Genomic DNA, 18,091 nt, shown 5'->3' on the forward strand with positions numbered 1-18,091 from the left:
GTTTGGTTCTCGGTGAGGGTACAGCAAACCTGGGGCTAGTGTGCCCAGGCAGTCTTGGAGCAAAGTGCTGGCCCTTTCCCCTCTCCCCTCACATGCACAGGCTCCTCTGTGCTCCTGAACAGGGCCAAGCAGAAGCAAGGGTAAAGCTGTTGCAGCAAGCAGCTCCAGCAGTGGCCGCATTCTGCAGTCTGGCCGTGCCAGAATCCCTCAAGACTCTCCACGGGTTCCCCCGGCTCTGTGCCTCTGCCTGGCTCACGTCAGAGGTATCATCTGGCCCCTCTTTATGTAATTTTCCACCCTTTGTAAACTGTAGCACCAGGCAGTGCTTTGAACACACTCATAAAACGGTGTGAGTTTTTAGTTGCAGAGGATCACCTCTCCCTACAGGCTGCCGTGTCTCTTTTCATCCTCACCGTGTGCCCACGGGGATGGCTTTGTGCCGCACATCGTCTCTGTTAAGTTTGGCTCCGTCCCTATCCCTCCCTTGCAAAGGCCCCCATTATCAAAGCCAAGTGATAATTTTGATTGCCCTCTTTGTTTTTTAGTTACCCCAATTAAGCTCAAGGCCTGAGGCTCAGTCTGGGAATCCAGAAAGTGAGACTCCAGATTTTGAGAATTTGGTTGCGGGTGAATAGAGCTATTGTTTGGCTGCTCCCATGCTCATACCTTTGCAATCCGACTGGATTCTGTTAGCTGTGAAAAAAATACTTTGCACTACACCTCTTTTAGGAGAAAATAAAATATAGCTTTCAGAACCATCTTTTCTTGCTTGCTTCTTCTAGTTTGCATCATGTAAATTAAATCTGTCTTTTCTTAATCCTTTTCTGTATTTGGGCCAGCAGCTGAAAGCCTGCAAAAATATGTGCATTTTATCCTCTGTGCATTCTGTACGAACAGCTTTACAAACCACAGAGACTATTTTAAAATAAATGGCCATTTTTTTTGAAATCCTATCATTACAAAGCTGAGAGTTGATTGTTTTTCTCTGAATGTTTCATAGCAGCAAAATTCCTGCATTTTGGGAATTTCACTGTCTATTTATCCATCTGGAATGGATCCAAAAGCAAAGCACGGGACTGTTGCTAGCACTAACTAGTCACTGAATGTTACTTTCTGTAACAGATGGCTTGTATTGTCATTTTGTGGAATGCTCAAAAGTCAATCATCGTTAGGGAAGAGGGGAAGATTTCCTTTTTTTTTTTTTTTTTTTTTTTTTAAATAGAGATGTACAGGAATGATCTTTAAGTACAGTTACTTTTGTTACTTCTGGCACAACAGAGCTGAAAGCAGCTTCATTGTGAGTTGGTGAAGCCCTCAGTTCTGTGATTTATTATTTGATGTTTTTCTTTTGGAATACGAAAGTTTAGTAAGATAAACAGGTGCCTCAGAACAAGTCTATCTAAGAAAGTAATCATGAAAGTGAAGAAACACCATCCTGGATGATTTGTTACGTAAAGGTTTGGGTCTCCATCCTGCAGATGCTCCACACCATGTGTGTCCCCCCCATCCAAATCATACTGGAAGGCAGCAAAAGCATGTAGCTGGGGTCTCATCTCCAGGGCAGCCCCTCACCTTTTATCTGAAGGATTCTGGCTTTACTTTTGGGTTTCTATCTTTCTAGTTTTCATGATGCCACTGCCTCCTGTCACAGCCTAGGAGACCTGAGACACTGACGGCTGCTTAGCCGAGTTGGTGGATTGGTGTAGGTCCAGTGCCAATTTGATCGTGAGAGCTAACTAAATGGGTCGCAACTGGGCTGGCTGCCCTTGGCTTACCCTGTGACTGCAGTCACATCCCCTGGGCCTGGAGGTACGGAGGTCTCCGTGCACAGAACTCAGTGCTGCATTGCTCCCAGAGGGTCAGGGACCTGAAGCCCACCTCCCAGCCACAGGGGATGCATCCCCCTTGGAGCAGAGCCTGTTCCTTGGGTCACCCAGCATTCAGTGAAGCTGAACATGTGGCCACCCCGATGCTATGGCCACTCGTCTCTTGTATGGAATTATCCTGGTTTGCTTAAGGAACCTGCTTCCACAAATGCTTACAGAAGTGCCTTTCTTCCCACTGCGTGATTATTCTTATTGAACTCATCTGGTCTGTGTGAACGTTTTCTGGGGAAGGCTCTAAATTACATGATCTGCTAGGACGGTGAGCAGTTTCCAAAGTATTTCCAGCATGGTAATATCCTTTCTGTTTAGTAATAGCTATCTTATTTATTATCTAGCTTCCATACTGATACAAACTAGGCTACAGCCATATAGACTGACTTCAAATTAATTGAAATGTAAAAATATGAAAACCAGTTAGAGTTTTAAGTAACTTGAAAAGAGTTAGTTCTGTGTTCTTCAAACTAGTTTAGTCAAAAATGAAAGCAAAACAAGCCCCCAAAGCCACAAGTTCTGTTCTGAAAACAGTTCATCACCAACAAGCCTCTAAAACAGAAATAATTTTGTGTCAGCATACCTGCCAGCCTTTACCTTGAGACTTCAGTCTGCATTTAAAGATAGCTGAAATTAATGGTGTACACCATGTAAATATATATTTTAAATTCCATGAAGCCTTTAAGCTGTTGATTAAATGTTTTATTTGGTCACAAGTAATTCAGATGACTTGTTTAATCTGCTAATTCAGACTCTTGTTTAATCTGCTAATATATACGAGACATGTGACTAATACTTTACCAAAGTAAATACTTTTCCCTCTCTCTGTTCACCTTGTGCTTCTCAACAACCTATTTAGTGATATGCCACTGTCAGAGAAGTGGAGGCTTTGGCTGAAAACCCCTGCAGATCTGCGTAATGACACTGAAAGCCCACATCCGGCACACTTAATGATCCTCTCCTCTCCTCCTGACAGAGCCACAGACAGCTGAGAGGCAAGCAGATGAATTGCACTCCCTCCTGGAAGTACATTTTTCTCTGGCTCAAGTGGCTGTCTGTTTTCTTTTTGGTGAAGACTAATCTCCAACAGTAATCTGACCCATGTGAACCAGTAGTAAAATTAGATGGGTTATTAATAAATTTCTTCTTGTTGCTGCTAGTGTGTTTGTTCATTTCTACATTTTTATTTTATTTATTTATTTATTTATTTATTGTGTACTCTTATATTCCTAGACAGTAGACAAGAGTCTACTTTTGGGCTCGAGCACATGCAGAATATCCAGGGTTGAATTATCCAACAAGATTAGTGAGCAGTTCAGCATAACTGTGAAATTTTGTAACATTGCTTCTTTAATAATGGCTCTATTACTTATTGTGAAACTCCATAACTAGCAGAATTTGCAACAGACTGGTGCAGTATTACCCTGATTTGTTCACATATACTGATGAAAAAGGCAGCTTGAGATTGTCAGTTCATTGCTCTATAAGTGTGGTACAATCAGTAGGACAGATCAGGTATTTTGGTAAATGAGTGTACTTACTTAAATCAGAAGCCAAGAAGAAAAAATAGGGAGGATTTCTTACTTACAGCAGCTGTGATGTTGCACAGCTAATTTTCTTAAAATAAAAGAAAAATTAATTCTTAAATTGCTTAAGCATTGTATCTGGAAAATAACTATGATGAAGAGTTCTTTGTAATGCTCTTTTGTTTTGCTTCCAGATGGAATAAGGTATGTTGGACTAGTTGCAGGGACAGTAAAAGATAATGCCCTGTGCATCCAAAGCCAGATGCACAAAAAGAAAAAGTACATTCTGAGAACAACCCAAGAGAGCACTTCACTCGTGTAGCAGCAAGATATTAGCACATATGGATTAGATCGCTGTAAACAAATCTGTGGTTCAGGTTAGATGTGGAAGCTGCTCCATCTCGTCCCTGCTCTGCGGCTGCACGCTGCGGAGATCTGCTCTCCCAACACTGCCATCTGCCAGCAATCGCCCCACACAACAGCTTGTCTTTTGCTTGCTATTGTCGACAAGCTATAATCTTTACATTATAGATGACTTAAAATTAATGGCTCTTAGTCTTCTCTCACTCATGTGAGTGTGAATCAGGGCACCCATGTGGACAAAAGGAAGCTCTGACTTGGTGTCTTATGTTCACTCCTCAAATGTCACCTCTGAGTTTTTAAGCCTTTATTTGTTATTTAGAAAAGCCCGGGGAGAAATTCTGCCACAAAACAAGAACAGCAGCAGGAAGAGCACAGCAACATGAAAGCTCCTTTGGGAGGGTTTTGTTGGGAGAAGTGATGAACTTACAGGATACATGCAATTGGAAACTTGGCTTTTGGCAAAAATACGAAGCTTTGCCTTTCTGTGCTTGGTAGAGGCCACTGTTTTTGAACTGGATTCTGGCTGGAGGGAAAAATCTTATGTCAGAATAAGCAAGCCTTTTTTTTGTGTGTTGGGGGGTGGGACCAAGGGTTTTGGAGCATGCAGGGTGTCTGTCTGTAGTGTACGGAAGCTCAATCCTCATCTGCAGTCATCAGTCCATATTGTACACATTTCTTGAGTGCTCATTTCTTGCAGTCATTAGCTAGGAAAGTAGCTGGGCAAAATGCAGGTTTTCATTTCTCTCACATTCAAAGCAAAAGAATACCTCATGCATGTCACTCTGTGTGATTTCATTAGCTCTTTTCCTTTATCAGGCACAGCAGATGTTCAAGGGTAACCTAAGAGGAAAACACATAACTCACACAAAATATTTTTTTTATTATCTCTGGAAGACAAACTGTATTTACAGCAGTGAAGTAACAAAAAGGCATGAAAGCATGTGCCAGTTTATTCTGTTTGCTTGGCCTATAGCCTATTTAATAGCTTCTGCTGAGTCTTCCATAGTTAAGACTACATCACTATTTCTGTCATCACGTACTTTTTGGTTTTGTTTTTAGCATACTTGATAAAAGACTAGAATGACCCATTTTCTCCATATTAGAGTGATATTTTCTTCTCTGTGTGGCAATTAAGGATTTTTTTTTTTCTTTAAGTTTCATTGTTGTTGTTTATAGTTTGATGGACTGTTAAATTTGTGCTCTGTTCATTCAGTTTGCATTTCTACAAGTGCAGATGATGAGGATGATTTTGAAGACTTTTGTAATAAGAAACTCCTTTTTGTAAGGCTAACTTTTTCAATTCTTAGAAAACATAATTTAAACAATAGAAGTATACAAGTTTGACCATGCCAGGACGTTCTATGTTAATAAACTTTTAAAATGTTACTCATTATCTTTATCTTGCCACATATAAATTGAATGCTTTGCATGTTCCAGGAGTTTATGGAAAACTGTCAAAATGATGAGTTGTTTGATAAAATTTATAAACATTTATTCAAGTAACTCTCACTGTAACTTTTAGATACTTTCTTGTACTTTTATTTAAGGACTTTGACCATATGTCATTTTTAATCCAGTTACAGTTTTAAAATCTCTTAGTGTGGTCTCCAGCCCTCATTTACATCCATTTTGGTTTCTGATTATTTTGCAGTAAGGGGGCTTGTCAGGAATACCTCTTTAGTATACTTAGGCCAGTCTCAAATTATATTATCTTGTGGAGGAGAAGTGGCTATGTAAGAAATAATGTTTTTTTTTCACACTGGTAGATACTCTTAACTTTAAAAATGATTAAGCACAGAAATGACTGACCAATATACATGAGCATTTGAAAGGCAGCAGTGAAGACAACTGGACAGTGAACAGTAAGTAGAGTAACTCCCCTCTGTTCTCCCGCATGAAAGGACAACATTCACATTGTGATTCTTTGAGTTACTACCAAGCTTCTCAGTTGCTGTGTGTTGATGCACCATGGTAATAAAATACTTCCCCAAAGTAAAGGTCTCTCTGCAAGAATTGTCAGGGTTGAAGCTTATCGTTTCCATAGCTCCATTTACAGCAAATGTGTGTGCCCCTCTTTATGATTGTGTAAGTTATTCGATCAAGAATACTTATGTTTAGTAAGGGTATAGTAACAACAGAAAGGGGTAAACTCAATCTGATGTGCAAACCACCTTCACTGTGTATGCATTGCCTTGCAAACACAGATATACAGTGTAGACTTCAATATAGCATTTTTCAGAGGTGTTTCCCTCTTTATTTTGAGAAGTCTCATAGATACTAAGAAAGTGCATTAAAATAATGTATAACAACATAAAAATAATAAAAAGGGACATTTCCAGTACCAAAATATACACATTGCTATGTAGCATGTTTATTGCATACTTTCTCACATGGGAAGGGACCCTTAGGACCACCTAAGCTCAAGACCTAGAACAGTGATTTTCCTGAGCAAAAGAAAATATTTGTGAATTCTAATGATTCGATGCATCCCCTCAGTTCTGGAAGAGTTCTCTAGCTAATAAATAATGGGTCTTCTAGCTATTTTAACTTGTCAGTAAAACAGACGATCATGAAGAAAGACATGAATGAGATTGCTGTCTTCTTCACAGTTATTATTATTAACTGTAGATATCTTTTTTTTTGTTGTTGTTTTTGTTTTTCATTTTAGGTGGGTGCTAAGTTGAATTTTATTATCATCAGCTAATGGCTAACATTATTAACCAAGTATGGCTGACCACTGGGAAAGTGTCACTGGAGAAAAGAGCAAAATGACATATGAACTAGATATTTGTGGACATCAAACACTCCATCAAGCTGAATGAAGCCAGGCTGACCAGTAAAAAAAACGAATGAACATACCCCCTCAATAAGAAGTGATACTAATGTGATGCTTATGCAAAGGAGGTAAGATTTTCAATTACAATTTTATTTTATGCTAGCAGTTATAACAGAACTCTCTGTGCATATCCAATAGCAGGACACAGCTTTCAGTGTGACCCCCTGATTTTGTTAAAAGTTACCACAGCTCTGAATGTGTTTTTTGTTTGTTTGTTTGTTTGTTTTTGTTTTTCTGAAAAATAAGTACCCATTCAAACAGGGATGCAAAAGGAAGAAAAAAACAAACCCTTGAAACTCTACTTAATGCAGCATTATGACCAGAAAGTATTCAGACCTCTGGTAAGACAGACTTTTCAGAAAGGTTAAGGGAGAGATAAAGAGCTGAGACAAAGCCTGTACCTGTAGCCCTGAATGGGTGAAACTAAGGTGGGAGGATTACAAGGCCATGTTTCCCTTCCCTGCTGGGCTTCACCTTGTGAGAGATTTCAATTAGAGTGGTTTTTCCCAGAGGTGTGTCACTGTTCTCAACATCAGGAGAACCAGAGGTTGCTCCTAACCATGAGCATTTCCCCTCTTCCCCAGAGAGAGGGGGAGATGGGGAACCAGGGCTCCAAGAGACTCAGAGGCAGTGTGAGTCCTCAGCAGGCTCTTCTGCTGGGCACCCAACAGCATGTGAAGTGTGGTGTAGAAAAGGCATGTCACGGCTTAGGCTGCCATTTTAGCAGGTGTTCCAAGCAATGAAAAAAAGGGCAAATTCCTCCCCCAGATACTGATGCAAAGCCAAACAAAGGCAGTGAGCTCACCCTGCGGAGCACTCACCATATTTTCATCCCACAAATGCTGTTTCAGAGGTAAGTTTTAGGCCAAATCAGTGTGTTGGAGATGCTGTAGCAGATCAGTGTGCATTGCTTTGTAATTGCCCTGCCTTAGGTATGGTTTCATTACATGCTCTTGTTAAATGGATGAGTCATAGCATGAATTGAGTGTGCAGTTCAGTTGCTGTCACCTTTTGTCTTCATTTGATAAAAGAGATGAAACTTGTGTTTGTGGAGTATTTTAGCAAGTTCCCTGCTGTTAGTTGGAAGCCCGAATTGTTGAGGCCCTCATGATTTGTATGTTTCTCACACTGGGTGACATTAATATTTAATGAATTTTAGACCATCACAAAGAGAAGGCTCGATGCACAAATGGTGTAAGTACTTTCCTGCGGTAGTTGTCACTTCAGAAATTATTAGGGCAGCAATGGGTGTTGCTTTAGGAGGTCTGTGGCTGCACTGGAATTACAAAAGGGAAACATAACCACTGATTACAGATAGAGAAGCAAGAAAAGGCCAGTTTGCCAATAGATTCAGTACATCTTTCCAATGGGGGAAAACAAAACAAAACAAAACAAAAAAACGTGGACAAGTGAAAATCTTCTGAAGTAGAGTGTAATATGTACCTCCACAGGCTCATCTATGTGTAAATGAAAGCGAATCATGAATCATTTACCACAAATATATAAATATATATATTCAGGTTACATGCATTATATTTATGCAGTGATCCCAATTATATTTTTGTAGAATACAAATGCTCTCCTCCCCCCCACACTTTTTTTTTTTTTTTTTTTTTTCTTGTGTGTGTGTGTTTCCTTTAATGGCAGCTAAATTATCCTATCTGCCTATGCAGCTTCAATCTATACAGATTAAGGCTGGGAAAAAAAAATATAAAAAAATAACTGTAGTATTTTTTGATAGAGAGGATTTTGCTAGTGATTTCTACAAGTTTACCAATATCACTTTTCTGTAGGCAATTGTAGCTATTTAAGGACTTTGGCTTCCTACCATAAAGGTAGGTGATGGTAGGTCTTGGAAATGAGGCGTGCGTATCTCGCATTTTAGGACAACAATGCAGGCTTCCAGAGGTCTTGGCTTTTGGGCTTAATTCTTAAAACGAAGCTGATTGTCTTGCATCTAACTGGGATGTAAAACGTATTTAAAGCAAAAATAGTCCTGGCCCGCCTGCACCTGATTTGCCACTACCGTAAGCTTTTCTGAAACAGCAGCTCACATCCCCAGCCCAAAGCAATCACACAAGAACGTGTACGAATCTGAGAGCATTTTTCAGCTTGTCATCAGCCCGGTTTATTTCTGGGAGCGCTCCTTTACCCCAGAGAAACATCACCGTGGAAGGAAGAGGAGCGGCAAAGCGGGCTGGTATGTGACAGCAGCGGGGCCAGCCGTACCGCACCGTCCCGGCAGTGGGATGCGCACGGAGAAGCTGCGTGCGAGAACGACCCCGAAGCAGCGGAAAGCGGCCGTGCGGGTGGGAAATGTCATCGGAGGGACCCTGAAGGCTCCGTGGAGCCGGGGACGGCCGGGCTCGGCGGGCAGGTTCGGCTGGGAGGAGGCGGCGGCGGCGGGGAGGGAGCGGGGCCGGAGGGGGGGGAGGCCCTCCGGGGCAGCCCCGGGTGTGTGCTGCGGAGGGAGAGGGGGCAGCACAGGCGGTGGGGAGGGAGAGAAAGAAGGAGAGAAGGAAGGAGGGAAGTGAGAGGGGAGCTCCGCGGCCGGGCCGGCGGTGCGGAGAGCCGGGGAGCACAGCCCCGCCGCTGCGCTGCCCGTCCTTCCTCCTTCTCCTTTTCTTCCTCCTCCTCCTCCTCCTCCTCCTCCTCTCCCCTGCCCAAACGGCACCGCCAAAGGCCCGCCGGAGGCACCTGGCTTTGCGCTTAGCACCGGACCAGCCGGAGGATCCGAGCTTCCTCCCCTCCTGGCCCCCCGTTACCTTTCCTCCTCCTCCTCCTTCTTCCTCGTCCTCCTCCTCCTCTGCTCGCCCCGACGGCGCGGCCGGCCCGGGCGGTGCTCGGCGGGGCCGGGGAGGGAGTGGCGGGGCATCTGCCGGCAGGGGAGCGGGGTCTGGGGCTGGCAGCTCGTCCGTGCGGGTGTGCGCCGCGGGGGAGGGAGGCATGGGGGCCGGGGGTTGCCGGAGGAGGGACTATGGGGAGAGGAAGGTATAAGAAGGGATGCGGGCAGGGGAGGGGGGGGTGATGGAAAGAGGGGGTGCGGGACCGAGGGACAGGCGCTGACAGCTGCTTTCCCCGCACCCGCAGTCCCCTCCCCCGGTGCCGCCGCGGGGTGGGACTCCCCGGAGGGCCGGCGTCTCCCTTCCTACCCCCCGACGCCCCCCCGCGACCCCCTTTCGTCCCCTTTTCCCGGTCGGTGCTGGGGCGGCCTCTCCGGGGGCCGCTGGGCTCCGCCACCCGACGGCACGTCCCGGAGGCGGCGGCACCTCAGCCCGGGACGATGATGCCCAGGCTCGGCGGGGATCGGGTGGCGACAGCACCGAGCCTCGTCCCGGCCGCCGCCGCCGTCCTCCTGGGAGCTCTCTGCCTCCCCGGGGCGCCGGCCTCCTCCCTGCTCACAGGTAAGGGGGCGCGAGGGGCGCGGAGCACACCTGCTTCAGCCACCCGCCTTCGGGTCCCCGAGGGGACGGGGGGGGGTGGGCCGGAGGGGGGCAGGGGGCTGCGGGTGTCACCGCGTGGTTCAGGGCAGGTGAATGAACGGAGGAGCTGTGCTCCCCTTCCCTCTCCCCCACTTTGTATCCCCCTCTCCACCCCCGGGTTATATTTTATCGATATCTGGAGCATGCAAGGAAACGCTAAATCAATTCCTAGCGCGAGCTCTTAGGTTTCGAGAAGCGATTCCAACATGACACAATACCGGCTAATCAGCTCTAGGGCCATAAAGGGATTTCTGATTTGATTCCATTTGACAGTCAGCCTGCTAATTTTGACTCGCTCGCCAATTGGCTGTCACGCATTAGGAAGATGCTTGCTTTAGTGCTTGCACTGAGCTCCTGATCCAAGTCCTCGGAGTGTAATGGACAGCTTTCTACTGATTTCAGTGAGCTCTGGATCTATCATTATAGAAGTAGCCTGCTTTTCATGGAGTACTCGTTATTCTCCACACGTCATCTGAGAAGAGAAAAAACGTCCTTCTTTGCTATAACTGGGACACAAAGAGAGTCTAGGTTTGTGCGCCAGTAAAAGGACAGTCATTTCCCGGTTCCCTTTGGAATCTTAGAGAAATGTTTAGCATCCTTGATTACTTCAGTTGGGCAAATTGAGGCAGAATTTAAAGTTGAAGGCCAGGAATGGAGCAGGGGTTAAATGAGAGTGACAAGGACAGCATTCAAAACCAGATGAGGGAATTGAGATACGTCAATATTTTAAAATTTATATTTCTCTTTCAGGATCCGTTGCAAAATGTGAAAATGAAGGGGAAATTCTACAGATACCATTTATCACAGACAACCCTTGTATAATGTGTGTTTGCCTGGTAAGTTTGGATTTCCGATAATAAGAACATTCAGGCTTGTACTAAAAGTAACTGCACAAAGAGTGGAATATTTTACATAATCAAATCTCAGGTACCTTTGTGGCCTTTATGTAACATGAGGTTATCTCATCACTGAGCTAATGGAAAGTAATCCAATCCATGATCTGGCAATTGTTTCTTTGATGTTAAAACTCTCAGGCACAAAATTATATGTAACTTTAATATGACATTGTGAAGTTGCTTATATTGTGTGAATTCAGAGTGAGAACTGTTCTCACAAAGTCAGAGGCAGGCGCAGAAATGTTCGTCTGTAGCCCAGAAAAGAGGGTGAAAGGTAGGGTTAGGAAATGTTGCTGCCTGCAGCTGCCACATGCTCAGTTTTGCACATCAACAGCTGAGGAGCTGGCACAGGGGCGCAAGGTGAAGGATACAACATGGCTATACGTGCTATAATGCAAAGACAGTGAAAGAACAGGTGATGCTTTTATCAAAAAAGCATCACAGGGTTTTTTATTCCCATGATGGCACTGGCTATTGTGCTGGGGATGCAATGGTTAATAATACCGCACATGTTTCGGGGAGAAACATTCCCTTTCCTTCTAACTTGGCATCACAGTTAAGCATTTTGGGAGCAATTCAGCTGGACAAGTCAACACTTAGGAGTTACTGAAAAATAGTTATTCTAAATACAACTTTGCACAACATAGTTAAGAGAAAGCCATAAGTGTTCACATGCTGTTGGATGCAAAGAGAAGTATAGACCAGCAAGCACTACATTTTACATTTGGGAAGTTACAGAGTAACTCAATGTACAGAATCTTTTCTGCTTTAGGACTGAAACATCAAGAAACCCCCACTTCTATTATTGCTATAAATAAAATTTTAATTGGCCAACATAATTATAAGCCTGTAAGAAACTTAAAGAATTATTTCAGACTGCATTTTAGAAGACAATTTTGGCAATTTTAATCTTAAGCCTGCCAAGTTTGGTGCATGTCACTGCACTGACTTCTTTAGATTTTAAGTGAGGCCCAATGATAACTTTTTAGCTAACAGTGATAAAGAATAAGTTATTGATTCTTCTGAGTACAGCCGGGTGGGGAAAGGAGGAGCGTGGGATGTGGTGAGTAGAGAAATCAAGGGGAAAACAAAAAAAGACATGAAGCTGTGTTTTATCATGGATCACCTTCCCAAATATGTCTGCCACCACTCTGGCTAATGGAAGCTGGTGTTAACCAGCTAGGAAGCAATTTATCTGTGAAGGAGCAGAAGTTCAGTCTTGCGCATCAGGGCAATAATGCATCAGGGTAAAATTCCTATATTTATAGATCTCTCTAGACCTTGGCTTATTAAATCAATGAGCACCCTTTTAGTGCACAAATATGAAGAAGTGCAAAAAACATTGGATGTAAGAACTCTAAATCTTTGTGGTTTGTAGGGGATGCTTTAGGGAAATGGCAAGTGAGGGTATTTGGTTCCCTTCAACACAAGAAATGTACCACATTCTCTTAGGAATACAGATGCATAATGATTTACTGCAGTTACCTTCATTGGATACATTCTACTTTATTTCTGCCAAAGGATAAATGTGATCTCTCTTTCTTGAGAGGAAAGCAGGGAGACCTAGAAGAGGAGAAGGAAAGTGGTGTGGGGATACTGACTTTAACACTGTGCAGCATCCAAAGCAATTGTTTATTGGACAGCCGGTTGCTGAAACCTTTATTCAGGCCTGCCACAAAGGAAAAGATCAATTTTACAGGACTGGGGAGAGCAGAAAGAAAAGAATTAATGTGGTGATTTGTGAGAAGGAGAGAAAAGAGAACCAGATTTCCTTCCACCCAACTAGAAATATTGATTGTTTAACAGTGATTCAGTGAGGAACTTTCTCTGGAAGACTAGTTCTCTTAAAAGAGAACTTGATCAGCTGTTCTGGTAAGAAAGCAATTGCTGCCCAAGAAGGAAAAGAAAATTCTACAAAGGGCACTTGTCTTAAACACAACAATAAAGAAAATAACTGAAAAACTGGACTGGATGATGACAGGTCTCCTCTTGTGGTGATACCTTTCCATAACTGCAAGCTGTCATAAAGAACTACACTAGTTATGGAAATCTGAATGGCTCTGAGAAGAAAAGGAATATCTAAATAATGTCCTTCCAGGTCTTTGCCATCTCAGAAATCAGAGAAGACTGAACTGAAATGCTGGAACCTAATCATCAAGAGTTTTGTAGAACTGACTCTGCAAGTTGTGGTCTGTAGAGCACAGGGATGCATCCTAGCAAGGGAGAAAGAGGGAAGCAGCATGAGCAAAGCATTCTCCAGCTCAGTTTCTCTTAACAGGCTAAATTAGTTGGGAGGGCAAAGGAAGGTGTAAGACTCCAAGAGCAAATGTGGTAAAAACTGGAAACTCTTAGGTTATGAATAAGTTGCCATAACTCAACAAAGTCTGTAAAGTGCAATTACAAATGTAATTCCTTACATACCACTGAGAAGCCTTGGTAGAAAGACCAAAATGAAAAGTTGTCTATCCTCATTGATTAGCAGAGACCAAGTGGACTGATTTTCATGGTAGGAACATGAACAACAACACAGCAGGTAGAACAGATGCTGGCTTTTGAGGGTGCTGCTTTATGAAAGCTTTTGAGAGTTATTGGTAGCAAAAACCGCTGAACCTTGATTACAAAAGGGACACTGGTGGGGATCTTCTACAGGCAGCCAAGTCTAGTTACCAAATTAGATAAGTTCACTCATGAGCATCTGCTGTAATGTGTGGAAAGAGATGTTGTAGTGATACAGGATTTCAGAGTGGAGAATGTGCTGGAGATTTTGTGTGCAGCACATTGTAAATAATTCACTTCTAAAGTATAGGTAATGCTTTTCTAATAAAAAGGCACTGCAACTACCATGCAATAACTCTGTTTTGGAAATCCTCACTTCTCAAACTGAAACATGGATTGCGCAGAATGACACTGGTGCTTGCCCTTAATATAAGGGAAAGAGGTAAGACTAAGAGTGTATGTGTATGTACACTGTAGCTCTGTATGTGAGAAAAATCAGCAGAACAAGCCACTACGGTTAATACTAGACTTTTCATTTTGTGATGCTTTCAAGTGATGATAAGATCAGAAGTATGTTTTGGTTATGACTATGCAATTTTACACAGAAGTAATTGGATGAAAATCTGTAGTTAGTGATACAGAAGAAATTAGGCTAATATCCTGTGATCCCTCAGTCAAACTGTTATGAAGCTGCAGGACATAGAAATATTCTCTTGTAGGAAAGATGAGAACTAATAAAATCATTGCAAGTTTTTACCTCTTAGTTAAGGCTGATAAAGTTCTTTCAGCTTTTGCCTATTGAGTGTGATTACTTGTTATGGTAAGTTTTGACAAGATCAAAATCTGGAGACCCCTCTGTTATAAAGTATATGTCTTTGCTTTTATGGTCATAATGCCCATTAAAACGGTCATTTTAAACATCCATAAAGCAATAGTTTAAATATGAGCTTTTACAATTACACTTTACTGTTGTTATGTTGCTGTCGAACTAATCATTTCTAAGCACTTAATAAACATGGATGAATTTGGTCTCTAAGGAAATGATCATTAATTACAATTGTCTACAAGAAGTGTCTTTTTTCTCTCTCTCTGTGTGTGTGTAGAAAAACATCAAACTCAGAGATTGTGGTTTATCCACAAGGAATTTCTTATAGGACTGTGATGAAAGGTCAGGTCTCCTAACTCCTGCTCTAATGGCTTGGCTACAAAACCATCCCCTTTCACTTCATGCACATGCACTTTATGAGTGGATGTGGGTGGTATAATCACAGTATTAGTACATTAATTTTCTTTTTGTCTGTCTTACAATGGGTAGGCTGTGCCCATTTTTTGTACCAGGTTTTGACATCTGCTTTCCTGAACTTGTTCTAAGATGTGGATGAGCAAAGGCAAATTAAAGCTGACTTTGTGATCCAGAGGTTTTGAGAACTGTGATTTATGTCTTTACTAGAGCTAGTGTGCATTTGGTCTTGTGCCCACTTCCACTTTGAATGTCTGTAGTTCTGCATATCTGAGGAGATATGTTATCTCTGGAAAGCTATCACATCACCTGGCTTTCCATAGCGTTTGAGATACTGGAATAGCACAAAGCAGGCTGAAGGCAACTGGAAGTACCTGCTTTCTTGTGTGTTCATGTTATACGGTCTTATACACAGAAGCTGGAGAAAGTGCTGGCATCCTTGATACTTAGAGCTAAGGGTTATAATGGACACATGGAAATTTTGTTGGAAAATTGTTGTTTTGAAGTTAGGCCATATAAAGAGTTCAGGCAGTCCTGTTTGTGAAGTGCCACTGTAGTTTATCATGGTAGTATACCATGTAGTATACCACTGTAGTATACCATGATAGACTGGACCATTGCAACCACATTCATAGCTCTGGACTTCTCAGATGCAGGGATGGAAAAGATTCCTATAAGCTGCAGCAAGCTCTGTATCAAGGGAAGGTGGGCAATGGAAACGAAATGCTGGATATAACAAGCAGTGACAACGACTATGCAAACCAACTCTTTGAAGAAAAAAAATATTTTTGCCAAAGATATAAAAAGACGGGAACTATTATTTCATATAATTATGTGGTCCTTGACAGCAGGAAAAATGAATGTTAGAGAACATGTGATTGTGAAGTTATTTTATGCTTAGTGGTCAGTAGTTAGAAAATCTCGTGTCCTGCTGGTTTTAGAAAATCAAAGTAGTGAAACCGTGGGTTATGAAGTTGAATGAAAAGGTCTGGGTTTTAAAGAATCTGTCTGAATTGACATGAGGATTATAGGTAAAAATATATAATCTTGATAGTATTCAAAATAGAATTATACTGATTGAGTTTGAGTTATAGATTCTTTTATTCCAGTCATTAAGTTCTTTAAGACTGCAAGGGATTATAACTAGACTACCTAATGCAAAAATTCTCCTCTAAAATATTCTCACACATCTGTGGAAAAATGCGTTTATATCAATCCATAGGAGCATTTTATACACCTTCTGCAGTTTGGGGAAACCAAACTCTTCTTGTCTGGCAGATGCAGATATTTATATTTCTGATCTAAAAGTATTATGCTGAGGGTAACAGAAGCCTGACTGAATTTGTGCTAATAGAAAATTAACTTTACAAATGTGAAAATTTACCACATTTTGGTAAGTTTTGTACTTTTTGTAGTGCAGATAACTACTGAGGATTTTGAAATGTCAAAGGGAAAATGCTATTAATGGAGAATCAGGGGAACATTTGATTACATTTCTTTTATATGTGTGTGAGCATATAAAATAGGCATGGAATATTTTAAGTTCAACTTTGGTACAGCATAGTAAATGACCAAATGCAGTAGAGTTTTTGTTGGTACAGCTTTTTGGCTGAAAGGTATCTAAAACTCAAAATAGAAGTAGTCTCACACCTGATATTATAGCATTTTCTTTCAAGAAATATATACTTCAACATACGCATGGAAAAGACATAAAAATGTTACAGTCCGTCGGAAATAGGTGAAATGAGAACCTGTGTATAATTACAGGATGAAAATGTAAAAACCCCACAGAATTGACTTAGCCTGAATTAAGCTTCTGAGTGTGGAATGTTTTGAAGGTGAGATGATCTCAGCAGTGACAATGATGATAAGTGATGGTGGTGAGGAGAGCTGTGCCATTTTGTGCTCATGTATCATCATCTGCATGAACCTTGAACATTTTGCCAGAAGCAAGCAGCAATCCAAGAATAACCTATTCACTGGCCAGTGGTGGATGTAGTTTTAAAATGAACGGATCAAAAATGCCAGCTGAAAGTGATAGGCGAGAAGCCAGAAACTGCAAAGAAAACACAGAATTGTAGGGGTTGGAAGGGACCTTGAAAGATCATCAGGTCCAACCCCCCTGCCAAATCAGGTTCCTCAGAGCAGGCTGCCCAGGTAGGTGTCCAGACAGGCCTTGAATATCTCCAGAGAAGGAGACTCCACAACCTTCCTAGGCACCCTGTTCCAGTGCTCCGTCACCCTCACCATGGAGAAGTTCTTTCGCATGTCAGTGCAGAACTTCCTGTGCTCTATCTTGCTGCCATCATTGCTCCTTGTCCTATCCCCACAAACCACCGAGAAGAGGTTTGCTACATCCTTCTGTTTCCCACACCTCAGATATTTGTACACATTGATGAGATCCCCTCTCAGTCTTCTCTTCTCCAGGCTGAACAGACCCAGTTCTTTCAGCCTTTCTTCATAGGGAAGATACTCCAGGCCCTGTATCATCTTTGTGGCCCTCTGCTGCACTCTTTCCAGGAGATCCCTGTCCTTTTTGTACCGGGGAGCCCAGAACTGAACACCAGTACTCCAGGTAAGGCCTGACCAGGGCAGAGTGGAGGGGGAGGATCACCTCCCTTGGCCTGTTAGCCACGCTCTTTTTGATGCACGCCAGGATCCCACTGGCCTTCTTGGCCACCAGGACACACTGCTGGCTCATGATCAATCTGTCATCCATGAGGACCCCCAGGTCCTTCTCCTCAGAGCTCCTCTCCAGCAGGTCATCCCCCAGCCTGTACTGATACGTGAGGTTGTTCCTTCCCAGGTACAGGACTCTACACTTGCTCTTGTTAAACTTCATTTGGTTTCTTCCTGCCCAGCCCACCAGCCTCTCCAGGTCTTGCTGAATGGCAGCACAGCCTTCTGGCATGTCAGCCACTCCTCCCAGCTTTGTATCATTGGCATACTTGCTGAGGGCAGACACTATTCCCTCATCAAGGTCGTCGATGAAGATGTTGAACAAGACCGGACCCAGCACAGACCCCTGGGGAACACCAGTAGTCACAGGTCTCCAGCCGGACTCTGTGCCACCGATCACCACCCTCTGAGCTCGGCCAATCAGTCAGTTCTCAACCCACCTTACTGTCCACTCCTCTATCCCACACTTTCTCAGCTTTGCAAATAGATAAGCGCACCTTAGGTAATGGTGTCCTGCACGTTGCAAGAGCTTATCTCAGTTTGGCAGAAAACCGTTCTTATTTTATCAGGAGAATGAATGGTTTTATCTTCAGTGTGTTTTTTTTGCAGAGAGAAAAAATTTTTTTTTTTTTTTTTTTTTTTTTTTTTTTTTTTCCTAAATACTTTAGAACAAAGTGAATTGTGTAAAGAAACAGC

The 18,091-nt window shown here is 42.6% G+C and overlaps 3 protein-coding genes across 7 annotated transcripts in view; 2 read left to right on the forward strand and 1 right to left on the reverse strand.

Annotated features, from left to right (window-relative positions):
- The window catches only part of BBS9 (Bardet-Biedl syndrome 9), a 335,690-nt gene extending 329,230 nt beyond the window's left edge, over positions 1–6,460 (forward strand). Inside the window, exon 23 of the mRNA XM_035316948.1 lies at positions 6,435–6,460. Within this exon, the coding sequence (XP_035172839.1) occupies positions 6,435–6,445 (11 nt within the window). The 3' untranslated portion in view covers positions 6,446–6,460. The remainder of the gene's footprint in view (positions 1–6,434) is intronic.
- LOC118161514 (WASH complex subunit 3-like) overlaps positions 1–9,573 on the reverse strand; it is a 47,400-nt gene extending 37,827 nt beyond the window's left edge. Inside the window, exon 1 of one of the 2 annotated variants that reach the window (XR_004748061.1) lies at positions 9,368–9,462. Coding sequence is in view for 1 of the 2 variants with exons in the window: in XM_035316971.1 (XP_035172862.1) it covers positions 9,368–9,550 (183 nt within the window). In the remaining variant the exon portion in view is untranslated. Of the gene's footprint in view, positions 1–9,367 lie in introns of both variants that reach the window. The other variant, XM_035316971.1, reaches the window with a different exon arrangement.
- Positions 8,486–18,091, forward strand: part of BMPER (BMP binding endothelial regulator) — a 157,630-nt gene continuing 148,024 nt past the window's right edge. For 3 of the 4 annotated variants that reach the window (XM_035316955.1, XM_035316956.1, XM_035316958.1), the window contains exons 1-2: positions 9,705–10,006; positions 10,835–10,920. In XM_035316955.1, coding sequence (XP_035172846.1) covers positions 9,886–10,006; positions 10,835–10,920 — 207 coding nt within the window. In that variant the 5' untranslated portion in view covers positions 9,705–9,885. Of the gene's footprint in view, positions 8,980–9,704; positions 10,007–10,834; positions 10,921–18,091 lie in introns of those variants that run through there. The other variant, XM_035316957.1, reaches the window with a different exon arrangement.

Source organism: Oxyura jamaicensis, chromosome 2 (assembly GCF_011077185.1).
Source record: "Oxyura jamaicensis isolate SHBP4307 breed ruddy duck chromosome 2, BPBGC_Ojam_1.0, whole genome shotgun sequence".
Taxonomy (NCBI): Eukaryota; Metazoa; Chordata; class Aves; order Anseriformes; family Anatidae; genus Oxyura; species Oxyura jamaicensis.